At 40.4% G+C, this 21758-nt stretch overlaps 1 protein-coding gene and 1 long non-coding RNA gene across 3 annotated transcripts in view; one reads left to right on the forward strand and one right to left on the reverse strand.

Moving 5' to 3' along the window:
• WASHC3 (WASH complex subunit 3) overlaps positions 1-6217 on the forward strand; it is a 45098-nt gene extending 38881 nt beyond the window's left edge. The window contains exon 7 of one of the 2 annotated variants that reach the window (XM_037160347.2): positions 146-6217. In XM_037160347.2, coding sequence (XP_037016242.1) covers positions 146-230 — 85 coding nt within the window. In that variant the 3' untranslated portion in view covers positions 231-6217. The remainder of the gene's footprint in view (positions 1-145) is intronic. The other variant, XM_037160346.2, reaches the window with a different exon arrangement.
• Positions 1-10700, reverse strand: part of LOC128626845 (uncharacterized) — a 36342-nt gene extending 25642 nt beyond the window's left edge. The window contains exon 1 of the long non-coding RNA XR_008390945.1: positions 10640-10700. This is a non-coding gene — a long non-coding RNA (uncharacterized LOC128626845). The remainder of the gene's footprint in view (positions 1-10639) is intronic.
• Positions 10701-21758: the final 11058 nt, after the last annotated feature.

Below are 21758 nucleotides of genomic sequence, written 5' to 3' on the forward strand. Positions count from 1 at the left end.
GGTGGAGAGTGGGAGTCTCGCTTTGTTAAGGGTGTAGACTTGGCAGATTTATTAGCAGCAATATTCTAGGACGAACCTAATTTATAGTTAGCAAGTGCTTTTTTCAACTGGAAAAACCTTAAAATTTTTTTTCCTTCTCTTTCAGAAGGCCAGATGCTCCAGTGCCTAATGGAGAAGGTGGAAAAAATACAGAAGAAAGCTCAGATAGTGAATCTTCTTTTAGTGACTAAGTTTAATTTTGATAACCATTACATATACACATAAAGGCATAAATTTACATCCTATTGGAAACAACCTGAACTTGAACTCTTCTTCACAGAAACAACAAATAGCCAAATAGTCACCACCAAGCTTTCTCTGTGTAAAAGTAATAATAATAAACCACTTATAACCTCACAATATGTCTTAAAATAAAGATCCCTGAACTGAAAAATAAAGTAGCCTAAAAAAGTTCAATTAATGCTATAAATACTAAGAATAGAAAATTGCAGGGATGCAGTGAGCATTTAATATAAAGTCAGTGTGAGGTTAGTGATCAAAAATCTAGATGAAAAAAGTGAACTTGGCTCAGACAGTTATTCAGTTTTCAATGAATATTTTAGCAACAAAAGTATGTGCATTTGTATCATACAACTTGTTAAAAGAAATTTCTGGCAGAAAATAATATTGGATTGAAGTTTTCCATGGCAACTTAAAGTTTGTATATCATAAAAGTAAGGCTATGGAACTTACTGGTAGTATTTATTAACTTATAGAGCTTTTCACCACTTGGCCTTTAGATATTATTACACTATCAAAGCTAGACATTCTTATTTATTATTAGATAGAAATTGAATAGAAGGTAATTTCATTGTAGTTTAGAGTGAGAACCATCATTGTCATCAGCTTTTTTGTTGCCTACACAGGAAAAAATATATTCAGTCTGCACAGGTTTAAAATGTTCTCACCTCACCTTGCAAATAATTCTTCATGAATAATTATTTGCACACAATCTAGAAAATTTCTAAAATACAGTTGACCCTCAGCATCCATGGGAGGTTGGCTCCAGGAAGCCCTGCAGGTACCAGAAGCTGTGGATGCTCAAGCCCTTTATATAAAGTGACAATACTTGCCAGTAACGTGCACACATCTTTCCATATACTTTGAATCATCCCTAGATTACTCAATAATACCAAACAAAATGTAAATGTTAGGTAAGTAGTATTTATTTTGTTTAGGGAATAATGACAAGACAAAAAGTCTTTATACTCAGTACAGACCCAGCTGTCATAACCCTAACTACATAGTACACCTCAGCAACAGTGTAAATTAAAAAGACATATTTTCAGGCCACTGTTGGTTGAATTCACAAATGCTGAATCTGCAGATACGGAGAGCCAACTATACTTACATGGAAAGATATATAAATGCACTTGATGAATGGTTCTTATTTTAGTATAGGCTACCTGAAAGTAGACCCTGAGAAAAGGACTTAGATGTATGTAGGTCATTTGTGCAGTGACTCAAGAAGCAAAAGTGAAAGAACAGAGATTAAGAGGGGGCGGGAAATCCACTCAAAGGTGTATTATCATTTGCCATTTGGGGCTGATGTGCTCCAAGCCCTCCTGAGAAGCTTAAAGAATGCTCCCTACATTGTCCTCCCAATACAGATGGGATCATTTATGGACCAGTTCCATGCCCCATTAGTTGAGAGTGACCTCCAGAAGCATTAACTACCCCTGCACTTCCGGACTCTGCTTTTGTATGAGAAAGTGGAGGCTTCCCCAGTGTTGAAAAAGGACTTGGAACAGAAAGCAGAAAGATGTATGGCCCACACCTATGGGATTTCACCAGCAAAAGAAGGAAAAATCTGAGCTCAGAACTGTCTAGTGCAGCTGTGGCTAATCTCAGAAGTCGACAAGGGACGTGTTGTGGAGCCAGAGGTATTTGCTGTTGTTTACCCTTGCCTGTTCAGAACTGCTTGAGTCCCATATTAAGTCCACTTCATCACCAAGTCTGTAAGGTGATGGCCAGCCAGTGTATAAAACTACACAGGAGGATTAATGAGACAAACTACATTTCCTGTTGCTACAGCTGAACCCAAAGCCAAAACTCACATTCATCATCACCGCCGCCACCCATTGGAAATTTTCCTTGCTCTCTGCCAGAAATTCTAGTTTGATTGCCTGGTGTAGTGACCCAGACCTCCATCCCTTCAGGGATCTGGGACCTTGGTGACTTGGCCCTTTTTAGCCTATGATCATCACAATTGTCTGCTGTGCACACCAAGCCTGGAAGCGTCAGACGTGCCCAAATTACCTGAGTTCCAGACATATCCTCCATCTTGTAGTCACAATTCTAGCTCATGTCAGCCAGCATATTAACTCTTTTTTTTTTGCCTGTTGTCCCATAGACATGAGCAGTCCAATGGGACCATTTGGCAGCAATAGCCTTTTGGTTACTGGGCTCGTGGATCCTAGTAGTTGGGGACATGGCATGATATGGTGACCTTTGGTGTGGTGTATGTATCACATCCTAGAAAGCAGCACCCCAGCCCTGTACGATGTCTCTGAGCCGGTACCTAAGGTGACTCTGTGTAACAGGACGTTTCATTGTTCTGTTAGACTGAGTGCTTCTGGACAAATAGTGTATATGGTGGGACCACGGATCAAATCATTTATGTCATTCTTCACTTGCTACAAAATAGTTCCTTGATCTGAGACAATGTAATCCCAGATACCGTGTTAGTAATAGACATTCCATAGACTATCAGACAGTAATGATGGCCAAGTACTAGGGCAAGCCCATGGAAGAGTACATATTAGTTACAATAGGAAAGAATTGCTTCTTCTTCTGAGGTAGAAGGAAATTAATACCAACAACTTGCTACCAAGTGGCTGGTTAATCTGAAGGAATGGCACCAAACATTGGGTCTCTGCTGCTGATCATGTGTTTGGCAGTGGCAGTAACTAGATGACCTCTACTGAGAGAAAGCCCAAGCTGTTGGGCCCATAATTAGCCAACATGTCTGCCACCACCATTACTCCATTCGTGGGCGTGTTGTTTAGGCCTGGAGTAGTCAGGGACAGGCTGAAACCGGAAGGGATCACTCTGACCACCTACTCTTTGCCTCTTCGGGGGAGTGCTCTTGTATTGAGAGTCCATGATACAAAAGTCGGTACACTTTGCCATGATAAGAAGATTGTGTGTATTCTTAACTCAGGCTATCTCCTTCTCCATCATTGTTCACTTATCAAGTGCACTGTTTGAGGCTCTGTCCATCAGAAAGATTTTTCTTTCACTGCCAATCCTTAGGTCTACCTCTGAGAGAGGCTATAATGTATAAGCCAGCCATGTCTGGCCCACACCAACATGTCCAGCATAGCTGGCTGGTTCATCCAATTCACAAGGACCACTTTTTCCTTCTCTGTCACCAGGTATAATAATATTGCACACATAGTTTCAGTCCTTCACTTCTCCCTGTCTTCCATGTCCTGTGCCATAGAATCTTGCATTGCCTTCTCATCCTGGGTGCAACATTCTGCCTCACCTTTTGGCTCTGAGCTTAGCCAAGTGATTTCCTCTGGGTCAACAGAAAGTCAATAAATCTGGTCCAAGCAGAGACTTGAAAAATACTTGGGTGATTGGTCTTGCCTTCTCTTCTGCCTCTGCCACTGACATAGAACCTGATTGGAATAGTCTGATGGAGAATGAGAGATGTGGTGTTTCGGTCGCTCAGCAGCCAATCCCAAGACATGAGCAGGTCCAGCCAAGATCAGAAAATCTGTCTAGTGAATTTCCAGCTGGCCCTAGGTGTGTGAGTAATAAATGCTCATTGTTGATTCTCCTAAAGATTTTTTGGTTTTTATTGTATAGCGTTAGCCTATCGATAAGTAACTGAAGCAACTAACCATAGGGAATCCCCCCATGAAGTCATAGAAGTAGTTGACTAAGATGCACAAGTGCAAATGAGGCAAATGATTTGGAATCTAGGCCATTTGTCCATAAAACTTACATGTACACTCTAGACTTACTCAGGCTTGATCCCAAATGTATTACTTCCAACAGATGATGGATCGCTACTGTCTCCTTTTGATTTGGTGAAACTGATAACACCCTGCTCATGATGTGCAACTCCAGTTAATCATTTGATGTCACATATGGTCAGATTTTCAGTTTCTGCTGGGCGCAGAGCTGTGCTGTGGCCAAGGAGGTAATGGTCTCTGTATAGACTGCCAGCGTAGCCTTTTGGCTTTCGGCACACCCTAAGATGATCGTTGGCTGATCTGAGTCAGTTATTTGTTCAAGTCCTCCAAGGCAATTAACAGATGCTAGCTAGTTCCACAATCCTCTAACCCCAAATAATTCTAGTGACACAGCTTCTACATAACCCATTGCCTCCCCCAGGAGATTCTTAGGAACCGTAATACACACCAGGCATGACCACCATCCTGCTCATCTTAGCAACAAATAAGGGAAGTGATCCAGTTCCAGGACCCCATCCTAGGGGTCTGCTTACCAGGGACATTCTCATACAAAAGTCCTTTGTTATGTTCCTCCTAAAAAGAACCTTGAGACAAATACTTGAAAGCAAGTAGTTTATTTATGACCTAATTCCAGGAAGCAGGAGTGAGAGAACAGGAAGAATGATATAGGGAAGAAAATACAACGTAAGGGTATGTGATCCAGATTGCCATTGGGGAGCTTGGGACTTGATTCCAGGACCAGGCACCATGTCAGAAACGAACAAGTCCTTCCCAGAGTTGTCTACCAGAAGGACCAGAGGCTGAATCATCTGTCCACTAGTCATGGACCCATCGGTGGAAGGCATTACTCCACTACATTTATGCGACATACTGGTATATAGACCCAGGGGGCTCCCATAGCCTTGGGAATGACACTTTGTCACAAAGTGGAGAAAGGGGGCGCTTATTTGAGACGGGTTGCTGTCACCAAAAGGTGAATCTGAGATTGAGTGGAGCTCTCAGCTGTGGCTGAAATCCAAGGTGGGCCCGAAGGATATTTTGTAGGCGCCATGGCAACAGCTACAGACATGGCTGCCTCTAAAATACCAAAATGTCCTGAACTTACTTTGATTTAAAATGTATAATTTTCTTCTTGGATATGAAGACAAATTGGATGGTAAGCCACACTCAAGATTTCCAGAACTTTTTCCTTAAACTTTTTTGTTTTTAAAATCTTCCAAAAATGACCCAAGGATAAACAATGACTAAATCTATATCTTTATAGTCTGTTGCAATTATAATACAATTTTAAATGTTTTCTTTTACACATACCCCGCAGAGCTTTTCTGTGAAACTTTTATATCTGAACCAGAGCATGGCTCCTGGAAGAGAATAAATTGTGTCCATGTGCGCTTGAAAAGTGCCCAGACAACATAACACTTAGTGAAACTTTTGTTTCTGATCAAGTGCTTCACAAAAACAAGCTTGAGTTCCAGGATCCATAAAGAGCTTAAATTCCCACAATTTAATTCTTTAATAGCTGCTTCAATGGTGCCAAGACATCTTTTCGAAAACATTCACTCTTACCTTTCTTGTTGATAAGACTAATAAACAAAAGGATGGCTACTAAAGCCACCTACTTGTTAGCTAGTTTCTAAAATTCTTCCAGTAAATAAACTATCTTCCCAAATCAAGGTCAATATTTTCCATCAGCTGCAACTTGCCACTAGTTATCCTGCTTAAGGCCATTGTTAATATAACGAGAATGGTTTGCGTGACTCCTGGCGGCCAAGGAGAGTGGACTGGACGAGCATGTGTGAGCAATGACAACCTTGCTGTACTAGTCAGTGGGGGCAGGAGATGCCAGTTGAGTGAGCACGTGTACTGTGTGGCTGTCACATTCAAAATGACTGAGCGAGGAGAGCAAAGAGCATGCTTCAAATTTTGCATTAAATGTGAACATTCCTTCATGGAAACTATTTGGATGATTCAGAAGGCCACAGCTAGGGGCAACTAGTGGTTGGCAACTTCATTATGACAATGCACCTGTTCATGCATCATGTCTCATGCAAGATTTTTGATGAAACATCATTTCACCCAGGTCACTCAGCCCCTCTATGGCCCAGATTTGGTGCCCTGTGATGTCTGGCTTTTCCCAAAACTAAAACCACCTTTGAAAGGGAAGAGATTTCAGGTGATGAGATTCAGGAAATTATGATGGGGCAACTAATGGCGATTGGGAGAACTGTGTGATGTCCCAAGTTGCCTAATTTGAAGGGGTCTGAGGTGTCATTGTCCTATATACAATTTTTCTTGTATCTTGTATTTTCTTTAATAAATGTCTCTATTTTTCATATGACTTGGCTGAATACCTTCTGGAGAGACCTCGTATATTGTGATGTCATGCTATATATCTAGCTTAAAAGTAAACCCAGAACAGCTAATATCAAAACATTTTATTAAGCCTCTTGGACAATAAAGAAAAAAATCCTTTGGGTATCTAATCAAAAGGGAAAAAAAGTCATTTCTAAATGAAGTGACATTAGATTGTCATCAATTTTTTGATAGCAATAGTTTATACTGAAAGACAATGGCATAACATATTTAAAATATCTAAAGAAAGAAAATGCATGCTAAATATTTTACATCCAGCCAAACTAAACTTCATAATCAATTATAAACATATAATGAAACCATTAACCCTAGAACTCAAGAAAACAACTAACGCAATTTTTAAATGGGCACAGGGGTGATAGATGGAGTCTTGACTTCGGGTACTGAACTCACAATACAATATCCAGACTGTAATAACACAGATTATTTATTATTATAGAATTGTACACCTAATACTTATATAACTTTATTAACCAAGGTGATCCCAATAAACTCAATTAAAAATGGGCACAGGACTTGAATGGGTACTTCCCCAAAGAAGATATATGAATGGCCAATAAGCACAGGAAGAGATACCGAACACCACAATCATTAGTGAAATGAAATCAAAACCACAATTAGGTATCACCTCACATCCATTAGGATGGCTATAATAAAACAAAACAAAGGATGTGGAGAAATTGGAGCCCTTGAACTTGCTGGTGGGAATGCAAAAGTGTGTGGCTGCTGTGGAACTAGTACCACAGTCCCTAAAATAAATTAAGCCCAGAACTGCCACATGATCCAGCAGCTCCACTTCTGGGTATAGACCCAAAAGAGTGAAAGTAGAGTCTCAAACAGCACAGTTCACAAAAGCCCAAGGGTAGAAACAACTCAGATGCCCATCCTTGGGTGAATGGATAAGCAAAGTGTAATACAAACATACAGTGGAGTGTTAGCCTTAAAAAGGAAGGAAATCCTGATAACATTACAACAGGGATGCACCTTGAAGATATGATAGGCCAGACACAAAAGGACAAATACTGTATCATTCTTCTTGTATGAGGTATCTAGAGTAGCTGAATTTATAGACACAGAAAGGGTAATGGTAGTTACCACAGCTGGGGGGGGGGGATAAAGAATTAGTGTTCAATGGGTACCAAGTTTCAGATGAGGGTGATGAAAAAGTTCTGGAGAAGGATAGTGGGGTGAAGGATTGCACACCAGTGCGAATGTACCTAAAGCCACTGAACCGCACACTTTAAAATGGTTAAACTGCTCAATGTTATGTATATTTTACCACAATTAACAACATGATTAAAATCATGCCAGGACCTGAGAACTTAATTAGGGAATGGGTTCCCATAAAATCTTCCCTTGAAAAGGAGACAAATGAAGAAACAAGGTTGCAGCCGAGTTTAACGAGTACCATGTGCTAGATTGCTGTAAGTGCCCAGGACAAAGATTTATGTGTTTATATAACGAATGACTATTAAGTGCTAACTACGTGTCAGGTGCTGGTATAGGTGTCCAGGATACTGCATGAAACAGACCAAAGTCTCCACCTCCAAGTAGCTTGCATTGTTATTGGGGTAGAGAGACAGACAAATGAGTAAAATATATTGTATGCCAGGTAGTGATGAATACCTGCAGAAAAACTAAGCAAGGAAGGAGGATAGCATAGAAAGGGTTGGGAGGCATTCACAATCTAGCAATGGGGAAAAACAAATACTTTTTAGAAATCAAGATGAATGCTTCATAAGAATACATATGGAATATTTTACGGTGTACCGAGGAGGGGCATCTAATCCCAGTTTAGAAAAGCTGACTGTCAGGGAAGCGGTGTCGGATCTGAGCACTACAGGAGTCATCAGCAGGAGGGGGCAAGATCCGGGAGAAGCACGTGCGAAGACTGTGATAGATGAGATGCCAGAGGTCGTTGGGAGAACCAAGTAATTCAGTATGAAAAGAGAGGTGAGGCTGGCAGGATAAGGCATTGTGGAGCATGAGAGGGAGATTGAGTTTTATCTAAGTCTATGCAGAACTATCAAAAGGCAAACAGAAAGTAACATAATTGGATCGGATTGTACTTCAGAAAGATCACTTTTTTTGCTGTATGGACCTGATTGAAAGAAATCAAGACCAGAAGCAGGGAGATATGACTAATGTATTCAAAAGAGAAATGATAGAATTGAATTAAAGCATGGGCTGTTGGGATAACAAGGACACCGACTTGAGAAATGCAGGGGAACAAATCGACAAGATTTGGCGACCAGCTACATGTGCGGTTTGAAGGAGAAAGACACCAAGGATGATGCCCAGGTTTAAGGCAATAATGACTGGATACCATTTACTAAGTTGGGTGCAGAAGACAGCACATTTAGGATAAATGATTTCACTTGAGACTGTTTACTTTGGAGCACTTGGGAACCTCCAAGTGAAGCTGTTCAGTAGATAATGCAAGCCTGAAATTTAGGGGAAAAAAATCTGGGCTGAAGATACAGATTTGGAAGTATCAGCCCATAGTAGATAAATGAAACCATGGACATGAATGAGCTCCTGAAGGAAACTTGAGATATAGATTGGGAAGAAGGCCAAGGAAATAAGCAGGGGGAACACACGCAACTCCTGGCACAGGTGGAGGAAGAACAGGCCAGTAGTAAGGGTGTTAAGACATGGTCAGAATTAGGAGGAGAATAGGACCTAAAAAGGATGGTGCCATGGAAACCAACATCAAAGAGTGGCTCAAGTGGGAAGGAGTGGCCTCCATCAACATGGGCCAGGTAGCATTTATCACACTGCTTACATACCTGTTTGACTTTCCTGCCAGACCTAAGTTCTGGCGGTGGCATTTGTAACTCTCACCATCCTACATCCAGCTCCAGGTACACAGCAGATACTTCGTATATATTTTGTTGAATAAACAAAAATTTCAGCCATTGTTTCTTTCAATATGTTTTCCTATCTCAACTTGCCTCTCCTCACCTCCTGGAATTCCCATTACACATATGTTAGGCTGCTGGGCGTTGTCCTACAGCTATTTATTTTTTGTATTTCTTTTTGGATAGTTTCTATTGAAGTCTTCAAATTCACTCATCTTTTCTTCTTGCTTTGTCTACTCTGCTGTGACTCCCAGTCCAGTTCAGTTCACTTCTAAACTGTGCGGGTTTGGCTGAAGTCTGTTTAGATATGTTCCATTTCTCTCCTTGTCACACTGCTGCTCTCCTCTAACTCCTAGAACATAGGAATGTACTTAAAACAGCTGTTTTAATGTCTTTGTCTACTACCTTCATCATCTATGTCATTTCTGAGCCTGTTTCTACAGATTTTCTTCTCATTTTTGGATCTTATGTTCCTGCTTCTTTGCATGTCTAGTAATATACAGGGTCCAGCAGAAGTACCGCCATTGAGTGTGGTTGGTAGGGTACGTGAATGTCTCACACGAGATGGACAGCAATTTGAACATTTCACCTAGAATGTCACATGATGTGCTTAAGTGTGATACTGTTATGTTACCAAATTACATGCTTAGAATTTGGTAATAAAAGATTTTTGTGTAATAAACAAGGGGCATAATTTGTGCTGCACCCTATAATTTTTTTAAATTTTATCTTCCCTTTACTATTTCTATTCAATCTTATTTGTCTTCGTTTCAGTGGTGATTTTTAATTTACTGTCAAACATTGTATGTTTAATATTTTGGGAGGTCCTGGATATGTTAGTAATGTTTTCAATATTCGGGGTTTTGTCATAGGATATAGTTAAACCACTTGGAAATAGTTTGCTGTTTTCGAGGTTTGCTCTTAAACTTCTTTTGGTGGGTGAAGAACAGCCTTTAATCTAGGGCTAATTTGACCCTACTGTTGAAGCAATACTTTCCTGAAGGCTCTCCACAGTTCCTAATGTGTTAAGAAGTCTTTCTGCCCTGGCTAGTATGAATATAAACTATTCCCAGCCCTTTGTGTGTCCCAAGGATTGATCCACCGCTCCTTCCCAGTGGCTTCTTTGTCCTTGATAGTTTCCGCAAACCCATGCATTAACTATTATTCAGCTAAAAACTTAAGGGGACTTTCCCTGGCTGGCGTGGCTCGGTGGATTGAGGGCCAGCCTGTGAACCCAAAAGTTGCCAGTTGGATTCGCAGTCAGGCGCATGCCTGGACTATGGGCCAAGTCCGCAGTTGGGGGCATGAGAAAGGCAACCTATCAATGTATCTCTCACACATCAATGTTTCTCTGATTCTTTTTCTCCCTCCCTTTCCCTCTCTATAAAAATAAGTAAGTAAAATCTTTTTAAAAAATAAAACAAATAAACGAATACTTACGGGGACCCTACGTGGATATCTGGAGCTCTCGCTCGTTGCAGCTTTCTTCTCTCCAGTGCTCTGCCCACGAAGTCCAGCTGCCTCGGCCTCTCTGTACTCTGAGCTCTGTCTCCACAGCTCGAGATCACCACGCTCTGCTGGGTTTCCCTTCCCTGTGTATCGGCCTAGAAACTCTCCAGGCAGCACACTAGGGCGATCATCAGGCTCACCTGGTTGGGTTGTTCCCCTGCTTTTTTCCCCAGAGCTCTCCATCTTCCACTGCCTGTTTTCCAATGTCTGAAAATGAGCTTCAGGGATTTTGACCTGGGTTTTAGTTGTTTGAGGAGGGAGGGTAAATGTGGTCCCTGTTACTTCTTCATGACCCTAAGTGAAAGTTCAGTGCTTCAGCTTGAGAGCTTTTCATTTAATTAAAAGGTCTGCTCCTGGGAATTAAGATGGCATATAGAATGGAGCATGGCACAGAGTAAACATTCAGTAAATGTTTTTGAATCGATGAGGTCCTCTTTTCTCTCAGCATTGCCCTCAATACAGTATTTCCCTTTTCATTCTAATCATTTCCCCAACATGCCAAGAACATTATCAATTCTCTCCTCCAAAATACAACTATTCTCTTCTGCATCCATCTTGGTGTGGTTAACATTCACCCATAATATTTCTAAAATGTTTAGGGGGAAAAATCTTAAGAGACGACCTCCATAAACTGAAGGTGCCTCTGGCTGACTAAATCTACCGATAACTTCAGGAGCTGAAGCTCGAATCAGTCATGTTACCCATGAAACAGTGATCTAATCCTCTAAATTTTTCTCGGAGGAAATGCTTCATATGCCTCATCAGCCTAAATAATTTAACCTGGCCCCAATCTAGCTCTATCATTTATGGCCTGCAGACTAGAAAGAATTAGAAATTGCTAGTATTGGAATTAATTTTGTCACTGCCAGGCTCCGGGGCTTAGCACTCAAAATGTCTTGAGTGAAATCATCTCCTAAATCAGCTCCCATTTTATTATTTTAAAGATTTTATTTATTTGGTTTTAGAGGGGAAGGGAGCAGGGAGAGAAACATTGATGTGAGAGAGAAACATTGATTGGTTGCCTCTCACACACGCCCTGACTAGGAACTGAACTCAGGTCTCTTCCCAGACTTGAGAACCAAACCGGTGACCCTTCACTTTGTGAGATGACACCCAACCCACTGAGCCACAGCGGCCAGAGCCAGACCCCATTTTAGAAGGAGAAATACATTTCAAAAGTAAATACATTTCAGAGCTAGTAACTGTACTAGCCCATATGGGGCATTTGGGATTCTCCCACCATCCCTACAGTGGGTTCTTTCATCCCGATTAGCACATTTTCCTTCTGAAAAAGGGACTGACGTGACAAGAGCGGAACTACATAGTATATCAGCACTAAGAGACAAAAACTTCCTGCTCACTGTTCACAAATCAGATGCGGAATTAAATGGAAACACTTTTGAAGTGAAAATGATTTGTTGAGGCGACATATTCTCCCCAGTTAAAGTGGAATGTGATGTAGGACAAGGGTCCCACCTGCTAAACCACAGCACAAGTGGCTTATTACCCCTGCTTTTAATTTACATTTTATTTTTAATGGAATTTGTTGGGTTAACATTTGTTTGTGAAACCACACAGGTTTCAAGGGCACAACTCAATAAAACACCATCTGCACACTGCCTACCACCCCAAAGTCTCCTTCTGTCCCCTTCCCACCCCCTCTGCTCTGGGTCTATGAGTTCTGTAAATATGCTTCTTGTTTAATCCCTTCACCTTCCTCACCCTCTCACCCTCTCGTCCTTTGAGAGCTGTCACTCTACTCCATGTGTCCATGCCACTGTTTCTATTTTGCTCATCAGTTTATTTTGTTTGTTATAAGTATTGCTCAGAGAGGGAGTTTTTCCCCACTTACTGTCCCAATTCTACTGTTTTTCACTTTGGAATAATGAGTCTGGATCTCTAAGTCCTAGAAGAAGTAGTATCATTTAAACAACTTTGCTGACAGTCCCCAGGTTCCTAGGGTTTATTACTAGCAAGACAGATAAAACTTGGGAGAATTCTACGTTCAGAAAGGTCTGGAGATATTTCTTTTCAGATTTTGATGGAAAAGGATTAAAGGCTCTGCCTATTTGACTCACTATTGAGTCATCGTTAAGACACAAAATAGATTTTCTGTATAATATGTTAATACTTGAAAATTTTTTTCTTTTTCTTTTATTTTGTTTTGTTGTTCAAGTAGTTTTCTGCCTTTTCCCCCACCCCTGGAAATTATATTCTAGGTGAAATATTCAAGTCACAATGTGGTTCTCATGTACACTGGACTCATAATACCCATACCTTTCTAGAAGTTCGTGACTTTCTTCCACCTTCTCCCTTCAGACAATTAAAACTGAATGGGAAAGAAAGGGGTCTCTTAGAGTTTCTTTTCTTTGAGTAGAAGAATTTGTTTTCATCTTTATGAAATACACTAGCCAAACAGGAAAATAAAGCAGTGATAGTTAGTTGTCACAAAACAGAACCCTGTAAAGTTAATTTATTAAACAGAACTTTAGTTTGATTTTATGGATGAAGAAGTGCTGAAACATGTTGACCACAGAACTTCTGAGGTGCAGAACGGGATGCAACATGGGGATAAGAGGGCTGAGTTTAATTTATTTCTCCCTCCTTTTATTTGTACTAATAATTTTGGGGCAGAGTTTTTCAGCATCGGCTGTAAGTGTTAGGCCAAGAGATTTTAGTTGACAGAGGGTTGCAACATTCACTACGCAGGAAAAATGGGACAAATGAAAGTCAAAATAAGTTTCTCCTCCTGGAACTATTAGACAAGTGGGAACAGCTTGTTCGCTAATTGCACGGATGAAGTCATTTTTGTTGTACGGATATTAAAGGCTCGACATGAGAATCTTTCAGGTCCATTTTGCTCTGCTATATAATGCTGGTGACAGGTATTTAGGAACTGCCTGTTCTGTCCCAAAGGTTCACTGTCTGCAGGGCACTATCAGGCTGTCTGCACACGGAGTTAAGCTGCTGCCAGCTGCTTCGAAGCACAGCAGACCCTCCGTGTGGCCAGCTCGCCTCAGATTGCAATTCTCCCCTTTGGATTTATTTCGTAGTCATCATTTAACTTTTGGGGGAATTTTTTTTGCTTACTTACACTTCAAAGTGTAATAAAAAATTGCTTTCTTTTTCTTTTTAAGAGACCACTTCTATTTTTTTTAATTATTTGCTTTTAAATGCAAAGAGCCTTGCAAAACATAGTAAAATGCTTGATTTCTCAGATCCCGCCTAAGTTTATTTTCATTTGCACAATCAGTTTCATTTAGTGGGGAGTCCTTGGGGGTCTTTCACATCCTGATAAATACTATCACACCAAACATTTAGAGTTATAGGGGGTTGTTGGTGCGAAGCAGGAAGGTTCTGCAAAATTAGAGCAAATCCATCTAAAGATCAGTAGTGGGATCGGATGTTACGGTGAGTTTCCACTAGCACACAAGTTAAAAACAAAAAGGAAGCCCTGTGGGTGAATTCAGGAATGTCTTTTCTGAATACCTACCTGCTGTTCACCAGTCGGAAAGCAAAATTATCCTTCAAGTACTCTGGTTTTTTAGAATTTGCAATTGCTAATCAATGTTGTAATAGAGATTCGGCCCCAAGCTCTTTGTAGGAGTGTTCTGCAGCAACCTCTTCTTTAGAAAGGCCGAGTCTATTTAAATATGTCGGACTATCACTTGCCCTGACATGAAGGTAATTAGTATGAGAACTTTTGCCCTTCCATCTTGCTCATCTTTTAATGGCCCCAAATAATGAACCGTTGAAACTTTTTTATTTAAATAATTTCTATAATACGCCAACTGGGCAGAACAAGACTGCAGTTGCACTAATCTCCATGGAAACATCAAAAGGCAGATAACAATTCTGGACAGTAAACAAGAATGAATGAATCTGCTTATTGTATTTTGACTTTGTTCTTAGTGCACGTGTTGGCATCTTCTCTACAGGGGAAAGGTAGGATAAATCAGAAGAAATAAAACAATTTTAGTTACGCAAAAGGAAATAACACTAAACTTTTTCACAGTAGTTCTGTCCAACAAAATAACAATGTAAGCTACATAAATTATTTTAAAATTTCCAGTAGCCAAATGTTTAAAGTGAGTTTATTTTAACAATACATTTGATTGAGTTCAATAAATTAAACTGTTACCATTTTAATATATAACCAGTACAAAAAGTATTACTGAGATGTTTTACATTCTTCTCCTTACTAAGGCTTTGAAATCTTGTGTGTATTTCATACTCATGGAAAATCTAACTTTACTGGTCACATTTCAAATGCTCAATAGCCACGTGTAGCTAGTGTCTACCATGGTGGACAGAGCAATCCTGGAGAGTAGTACATATTTACTATCTTTTTTAAAAAAGAAGAAATACAGTCTTTTCAGTAGAGAATTCTTACAGGTGTCCCTTGGACTTTTAGAAACTACATTGGCTCCACAAGACCTGACTAGTTTCTTTCCAAAATTATGCCTCAGGTGCTCCACACACTTTAAGGAAACAGGTCCACCAGACTCTGGCAGTATTTTGCTTCCCTGTGCCTATTGTATTAACATTGTGCCCCAAGCCCAAACCAAATCTTCTGACTATAGTATTCATCTTCTAGAGCCCTTTCCACTTCAGGGCCTATGGCCCTGCAACCTACTGCAAAATCTGATTTGAATCCAAGAGGAAGTTCGTTCAGGTCTGATGGGCCCAAATCTATGTCGATCCGAACAGCCTATCAATCAGCACACATTCAGTGCCTGGTCTGGGCTGGGCACTGCCTTAGTCATAACCTCATTTGCTCAGGTCCTCATTTGCTTTCAGCAGCACTGGAGTGGCATCCTCAGCTCTGCCTCTGCCCTACTGCCTGTGTCCCTGCTTAAACACATTTGACTGATCTGCCTTCCCGAAGGATCTCTGAGATGGCCTCCGCTCCTAGTAAAGTCTAAACTCTCCAGTGTTGTATATACGAGGCCCATCCCACCTGGCTCCAACCCATCTTCCAAACTGCACCTCCCCAATTCTCTCCACTCATGCTCCAGCCAAGGGGCTTCTTGCCATATCACTCTTTCATGCTGCAGTTATATACCCAGTTTCCTTTTCCTAGAATACCCATTTTTCTCTTATTTGCATGTCAAAAACCTACTCATCTACTCTATAAAATCCAAGTTTGAATCCTGGCTTCCCTACTTACTCTATGGAAGAGCCTGATAATCTGAAAACATCTATGTTTCTGATGTTAAAAGTTAAGATCTGTCTTTTGTTGGGGGGGGGGGAGTTTTCTTAGTTTGTTCATTTTTTTGCTCACTTGCTGTTCTATTTTGGAGGGAACCACAAGCAACTCCAATAATGCTCAACCTTCGCATAGTATCAGTGCCCCATCTTCTCCACCCTCTTGGGGGAAACCAAGTCAGAGCCTTTTTCTTAAGTTGCCTTTGAAAGCTATTTGAAAATCAGACTGAACAATATTCATGTCAAGAAGAGACTAAAAGTAGGATGTGGGCCTTTTAACTCCTTTTTGTGGCTGAGTCCATGTAAGCACTCCTTTTGTATTTGTTTATCTCTTTTGGTGTTTTTCAGATCAGTTTCCCATTCATGCTTTTGATAGCAGAGCTGTCAACAATCCACTCTCACACTTCAGCCCACCCCCAGTCAAACAACTCATCATCTCTTTAAACCTCTTCTTCTGGACTCTCTCAGTTCTGCAAAGATCATCACTTGGAGTTATACGCAAAGTGTTCTTCTCTGTCACTCCCAGCAACAAGTAAGTTGCCAAATCCTCTTATTCTATCTCCGCAGCATCTCTGACAATCATTCCCTCTCTGCTACCCCCACTGCCAACGTTCTAGTTCCGGCCCGTGTTGCCTTCCACCCATACCCTCAGAATCACCTCCAGCCGTTTCCCTTCAACTCCTAAATTCCATCATCTGCCAAGATTTCTAAAATGCAGGTCTAAGCATGTCACCCCCCAGCTCAAAAACCCTCAGTTCCTCCCCATCACCTGATGAAGTCCAAATTCTTTAGCCTGACATTCAAGGCTCTGAAAACAATATAATGTTATAATGTGATTTCCTCCTACTTTGCTTCATGTTCTCCAGCCAAAATGTACTCGTTGTCTCCCAAATACACCCTGCCCCTTGTAGCATCTGGCCCTTGTCTGTGTTATTCCTCTCTCTTCATACTTCCACAACTTTTTGCTGATAGAAATATAACCGCATCCTTCAAGTCCTAGTCAAAACTGTTACCTCTTCCATGAGTCCTTCTGGATTTTCCAACAGAAGTAATCTTTGTTCCTTGTGTATACTTTACTTCTGTTATGACCCTTACTACAATTTACACTGTAAGCTTATTTGGGTGTGGATGTGTGTCAACACTTATCTCTGCTCAGATTATAAACTTCATTTCACTGATTCAACACATGTTTATTGAGTACCTACCATGCACTAGGGCAATACTGAAAATAGTGAACAAGCGAGGCATAGTGTATCCACTTTTTTGAGGGCCATCCTGCGGCACCTAGCATGCATCTCGCACTTCGTGAGCACTCAGTGATTATTTTCACAAAACATGACTGAATTCCTAATTCATCTGAAAAAATATTTCCGGAAATTTTTATTTTTCAGTCCCAAAGAGTAAGAATATTAAGTCAATTAAAAAGTCTTCAGAGCAGCTGATCTGGGGGCTCACAACATATACGTGTGTGCCTCTTGCATCTCTGAGCCATGGAGACCCTGGAAAGTGCTCAGACATAGCCCTTTGCTCTCAGTTTACACACGTCTAACAGTAACAGGCATACCAACAAACATGTGAGCCTGCGCCTTTGATTTCCAAACTCATTTTGGAGGAGAAGCAGAAAATTAGGAGCAGGGAGTAGAAATGGCAGAGTCAGTCCCACAGGCAACCATGAGACTGAGGGTCCAACAGCAAGAGAGGAATGAAAAAAGATAAAAAACAAAATAAAATAAAACAACACTAAAAACACAGTAATGTGCAGCCCTTTGGAACAGGGACAAACAGTTCAGCATACTCCTCAGTGTTAGAGCACAAGACTACTTTTAATGACAACCCCCGGCCACCAAGCCAGGCGAGGTTTACACTGCACTGTTTCAGAAGGCAGGGACAATTAATGTATGGGGAATGTTTCCATCCCAGGTAATTAAAACTCTTGGTGCTTAAAAGGATAGATCCCCAGTTATCTATTAAACTCACTTACCTAGAACGACTCCCTCTGCCCCAACCCACAGGCTCTGCAGCCAGAGTTTGGTTGGACTTCCTTACTTGACTTGATTCAGTTGCCTCAGAACTTTGTTGGCTCTCAGCGTCTTACTTTGATTTTCATTCATTAAGTTCTGTTCCTGCCTTATCCGTACAATACTGTAAAAGGACAGATGGAGGACACAAAAGATTTGTATAGTCTGTACCCTAAGCTTGTCTTGGGGATGCTTAAGGTCTAGTTGAGGAGATATGACCTATATCCTTGAACCAACTGAAGGACATGGTAGAGTGAGATGTACATAAGGGGATAGTAAAACAAACTTTGCAAGGAAGAAACCTTTTTTTGGAAACAGACAGGGAACTAATCACAGAAGATTTCTTAGAGATGAGACACTGAGCCAGAAGTGGAAGATTTGGGAAGGGCATTTTGGGTAAAGAAAATAGTACAAATTGGAATGCATATTAGGCGTAGGAAAGAGCAAATTGTGTGCAGGCAACGGTGAAGAGCCAGCCTGGCCACCGGGGGCTGAGGGGCCCTGTTTGGGAGTAATAAGAGATAAGTTTTTATACAAATTTCCACAGTTTTATACAAATCTCTGACATTTTTCTAAGGTCATGGCTTAGTCTGCTCAGGCTGCCATAAACCACCATAGACCGGGTGGTTTAAACGAAAGAAATTTATTCTCATAGTTCTGGAGTCTGGAAGTCCAAGATCAAGATAGCAGCCGATTCAGTTTCTTGTGAGAGACTGCTCCCTGTCTTGAAGATGGCCACCTTCTTACTGGGTCCTCACATGGGGGAGAGACAGCAAAGTCTTTAGTGTTCTTATCAGGACACTAATGCTATTATAAAGCCTGACCCTCAGGACTTCTGCTGACCCTAATCACCTCCCAAGACTTCATCTTGAAATGCCATCACACTGGGGTTACCAGGGGTGTGCAACCCGCAGCCCAGGATGGCTATAAAGGTAGCCCAGCACAGAATTGCAAAATTTACCTAAAACTTTTTTTTGCTCATCAGTGTTTGTCTATTTAATGTGTAGCCCAAGACAACTCTTCTTCTTCCAGTGTGACCCAGAGACACCAAAAGGTTGGACAACCCTCCAACACAAATTTGGGGAGGGTAAGGGGGATTGAAGGTAGGGACACAAATATTTAGTCCCTAGCAGGTCATGTGAATCTAAATCTCTGTATCTTTTGAAAACCAAAGAAATCAAGTTTGATGTACAGATTGGTACACTATCTTCAATCATGTCATTTTTTTAATCTAGAGACTTTGTGCAATACCTAGTTGCAACCTACAAAGTTGACTTGATTTGCTTTCTCTAAGTTCATTTTACAAATAAAATCATAAGAAATGCGAAGTGTTCCTTTGGTTAGAAGCTCTGGACAATCCTACTTCTAGAAGATATCATCTCGTGCAGCGGGTGCACGAGAAGCTGAAGCTGTGGGTGATTGTTGACAGATTCATGAGTAATTGGGTATGAACGCAAATAATGACCTTACTTTCTACAGCTTGTTAACTGGTAAAGGCTGGAGATTTATCAGCCTGCGAAAATGAGATTTTAATAACTGTGTTTTTACCTTTCTCACTAGACTGTAAAGTCTGGGAAGTTGGGGTAAGTGTTTTCCCCAGAGTCTAAACTATCACCTACCACAGAAATGAGACTCAGTGTTAAATGAACAACTGAATAAATGATTGAAGGCAAAACAAATTAATTTAACATTTGACTAAAGCGAAATCGTTTATTTCTCAAAATTAACTTAGCCTGAATTGGCTGAGATTCTTGTAACTGGTGGATCATGCCTTTTTAACAAATTAAAAACAAGCCCCAAAACCAGGGATTTTAAAGTAATTTTTTCACAGGCATGTCCGTTGTGAATCCAATACACGTATCCTGCTGAATTGGCTGCTTGGTGTAATTGAGAGCCAATTTCAACGTTCGCATGACAATGAAAATCTCAAGCTTAAATTTATTAATATGTTGCCTTGGCAGAACACCAGAGCTCTTAATAGTAAAATATGGAGAGAAAAGATATTGGTCTCCAAAGACTTGAGTATGAGTTTGAAACTAAACTGATGTTGTTCTTAAAAAGATCTTTCATAAGGAGACATAACTGTGGAGTTGTGAATCTAAAGCCACTGAAATGAAAAATAACCCGAAGGACAGAGAATCAAAGTTTTAGTGTGGTGTTTAGTTGAAAGGCCCAGGGGTCAAAATATGTAAGTGTTCTAGGGCCCACCTGAGCATCAATCAGAAAACTCCTTATCTAGACACACTTAACAAATAATTTGCCAAATACACTGGGATATGAAGCAGAAGCACAACATATCAACCAGATGGACCCCGGGAAAGGAGAGCACACCCTTTCTACTAGCTGTGGCTACCATTTATTGAGCAGGTACCAGGTATCTGTCCAGAACTATGTCAAGTGCCACGCAGACTTTTCTCATGCTTATAAAACCCCTGTTGAGCAGATGAGGAAACTAAGGATTAAAAACAGGCTAATTAAATTACCCCAAATCAGTAAGTCTGTAAATGGCAAAGGCAAGATTTTATTTAGCCCTTGCTATTGTGACCCCTCTTATTTCACTGCTGCTCAAAAGGAGGTCTTTGAACTGATAACATCAGCATCACATGGGAACTTGTTGGAGATCAAAGTCCAGATCCCCACCCAGATCTGCTGAGTCACAATCTCTGGTTGTGGGGCCTAGGAATTTGCTTCAACCAGCTCTCTGCTCTACTCCGTATCCCCAAACTTTAGCCAACACATACATTTCATTTGGCCAGCGCAGATTCTTACAAACCCAGGAAATTAACATCAATCCATTTCTCGACTTGAACTATGAGAACAGTAGTTATCATACCAGCAATCATAATTTCCAACAAACAGAATATATGAAATGAGCCTTAAGGAAAACAATCCAATAACATTATTATCCTCTTCAAATATGAACAAGGGCTACTGTAATTGGAATTCTTTTAAGACCTGACTATATATATATTGATTTGGGACAAAAATAGTAATCACAGAGGTCATTCTAAGCTGGAACAGGTAAAATATATTTTTAATATAAGCCCAGAAATTAGTATCTTGAAAAGAGGGCGATCACAACTATCAGTGTGCTTCGACAAAAGTAGAACACAATTCATGAAAGTGGCAATCAGAATTCCAATCTAATGCTATGAGTGGTTGTCTTGCCAAATAATAAAATGTATTGACATACTGCTGAGCTATCATTGGCATGTTATATAGACATTGAGATTTTCTAAGCAGAGTCACTGGAAGTCATTCAAGTATTTATAAGAGTGGAATGGGTAAACTGGAGACGTTCTCTTTCAATAAATTTTTCGTTCCAAACTCCTTGATGAGAAAATATTTGGAATAAAAGCACAATAGATTTATGTACAGACTTATATGGCTGAAATTGATTTTTGTTTCTCTGGGAATTTAAGAATCTTTTTAATAGTTGAGAGCTGGTGTACAGCTGCAAAAGGTTGGCTTAACACAGAGCCAATATTTATGCCTTCCTGATAGAACAAATGAGAGTTCTCCCTCTGTTTTCTATCTTACTTTTATGTTGAAAGCCTGGCAACGCTGGGACATAATACTTATTTCTTCAAAATGTTTCTAAATTGTTGTTCACTGTTTTGTATTTCATCTCAAAGCTGCTTTATTTATAATATTATTAAACCTCAAAGAAACCCATATGGTGGAAGAAAAGGAGAAATTTTGCGATTTCACTGTTTTATTCTTCTTTAATAGAATTTATGTGAAACTGAAAATTGTTCAAGTCTGTTTTTTATTCTCAAGAAGTATGTCCATGTCTTGCAGCAAGAAGGCTCAAACAGATGGGT

This window comes from Artibeus jamaicensis, unplaced genomic scaffold (assembly GCF_021234435.1).
Source record: "Artibeus jamaicensis isolate MK-2021 breed Jamaican fruit bat unplaced genomic scaffold, CSHL_Jam_final contig_233, whole genome shotgun sequence".
NCBI lineage: Eukaryota > Metazoa > Chordata > Mammalia > Chiroptera > Phyllostomidae > Artibeus > Artibeus jamaicensis.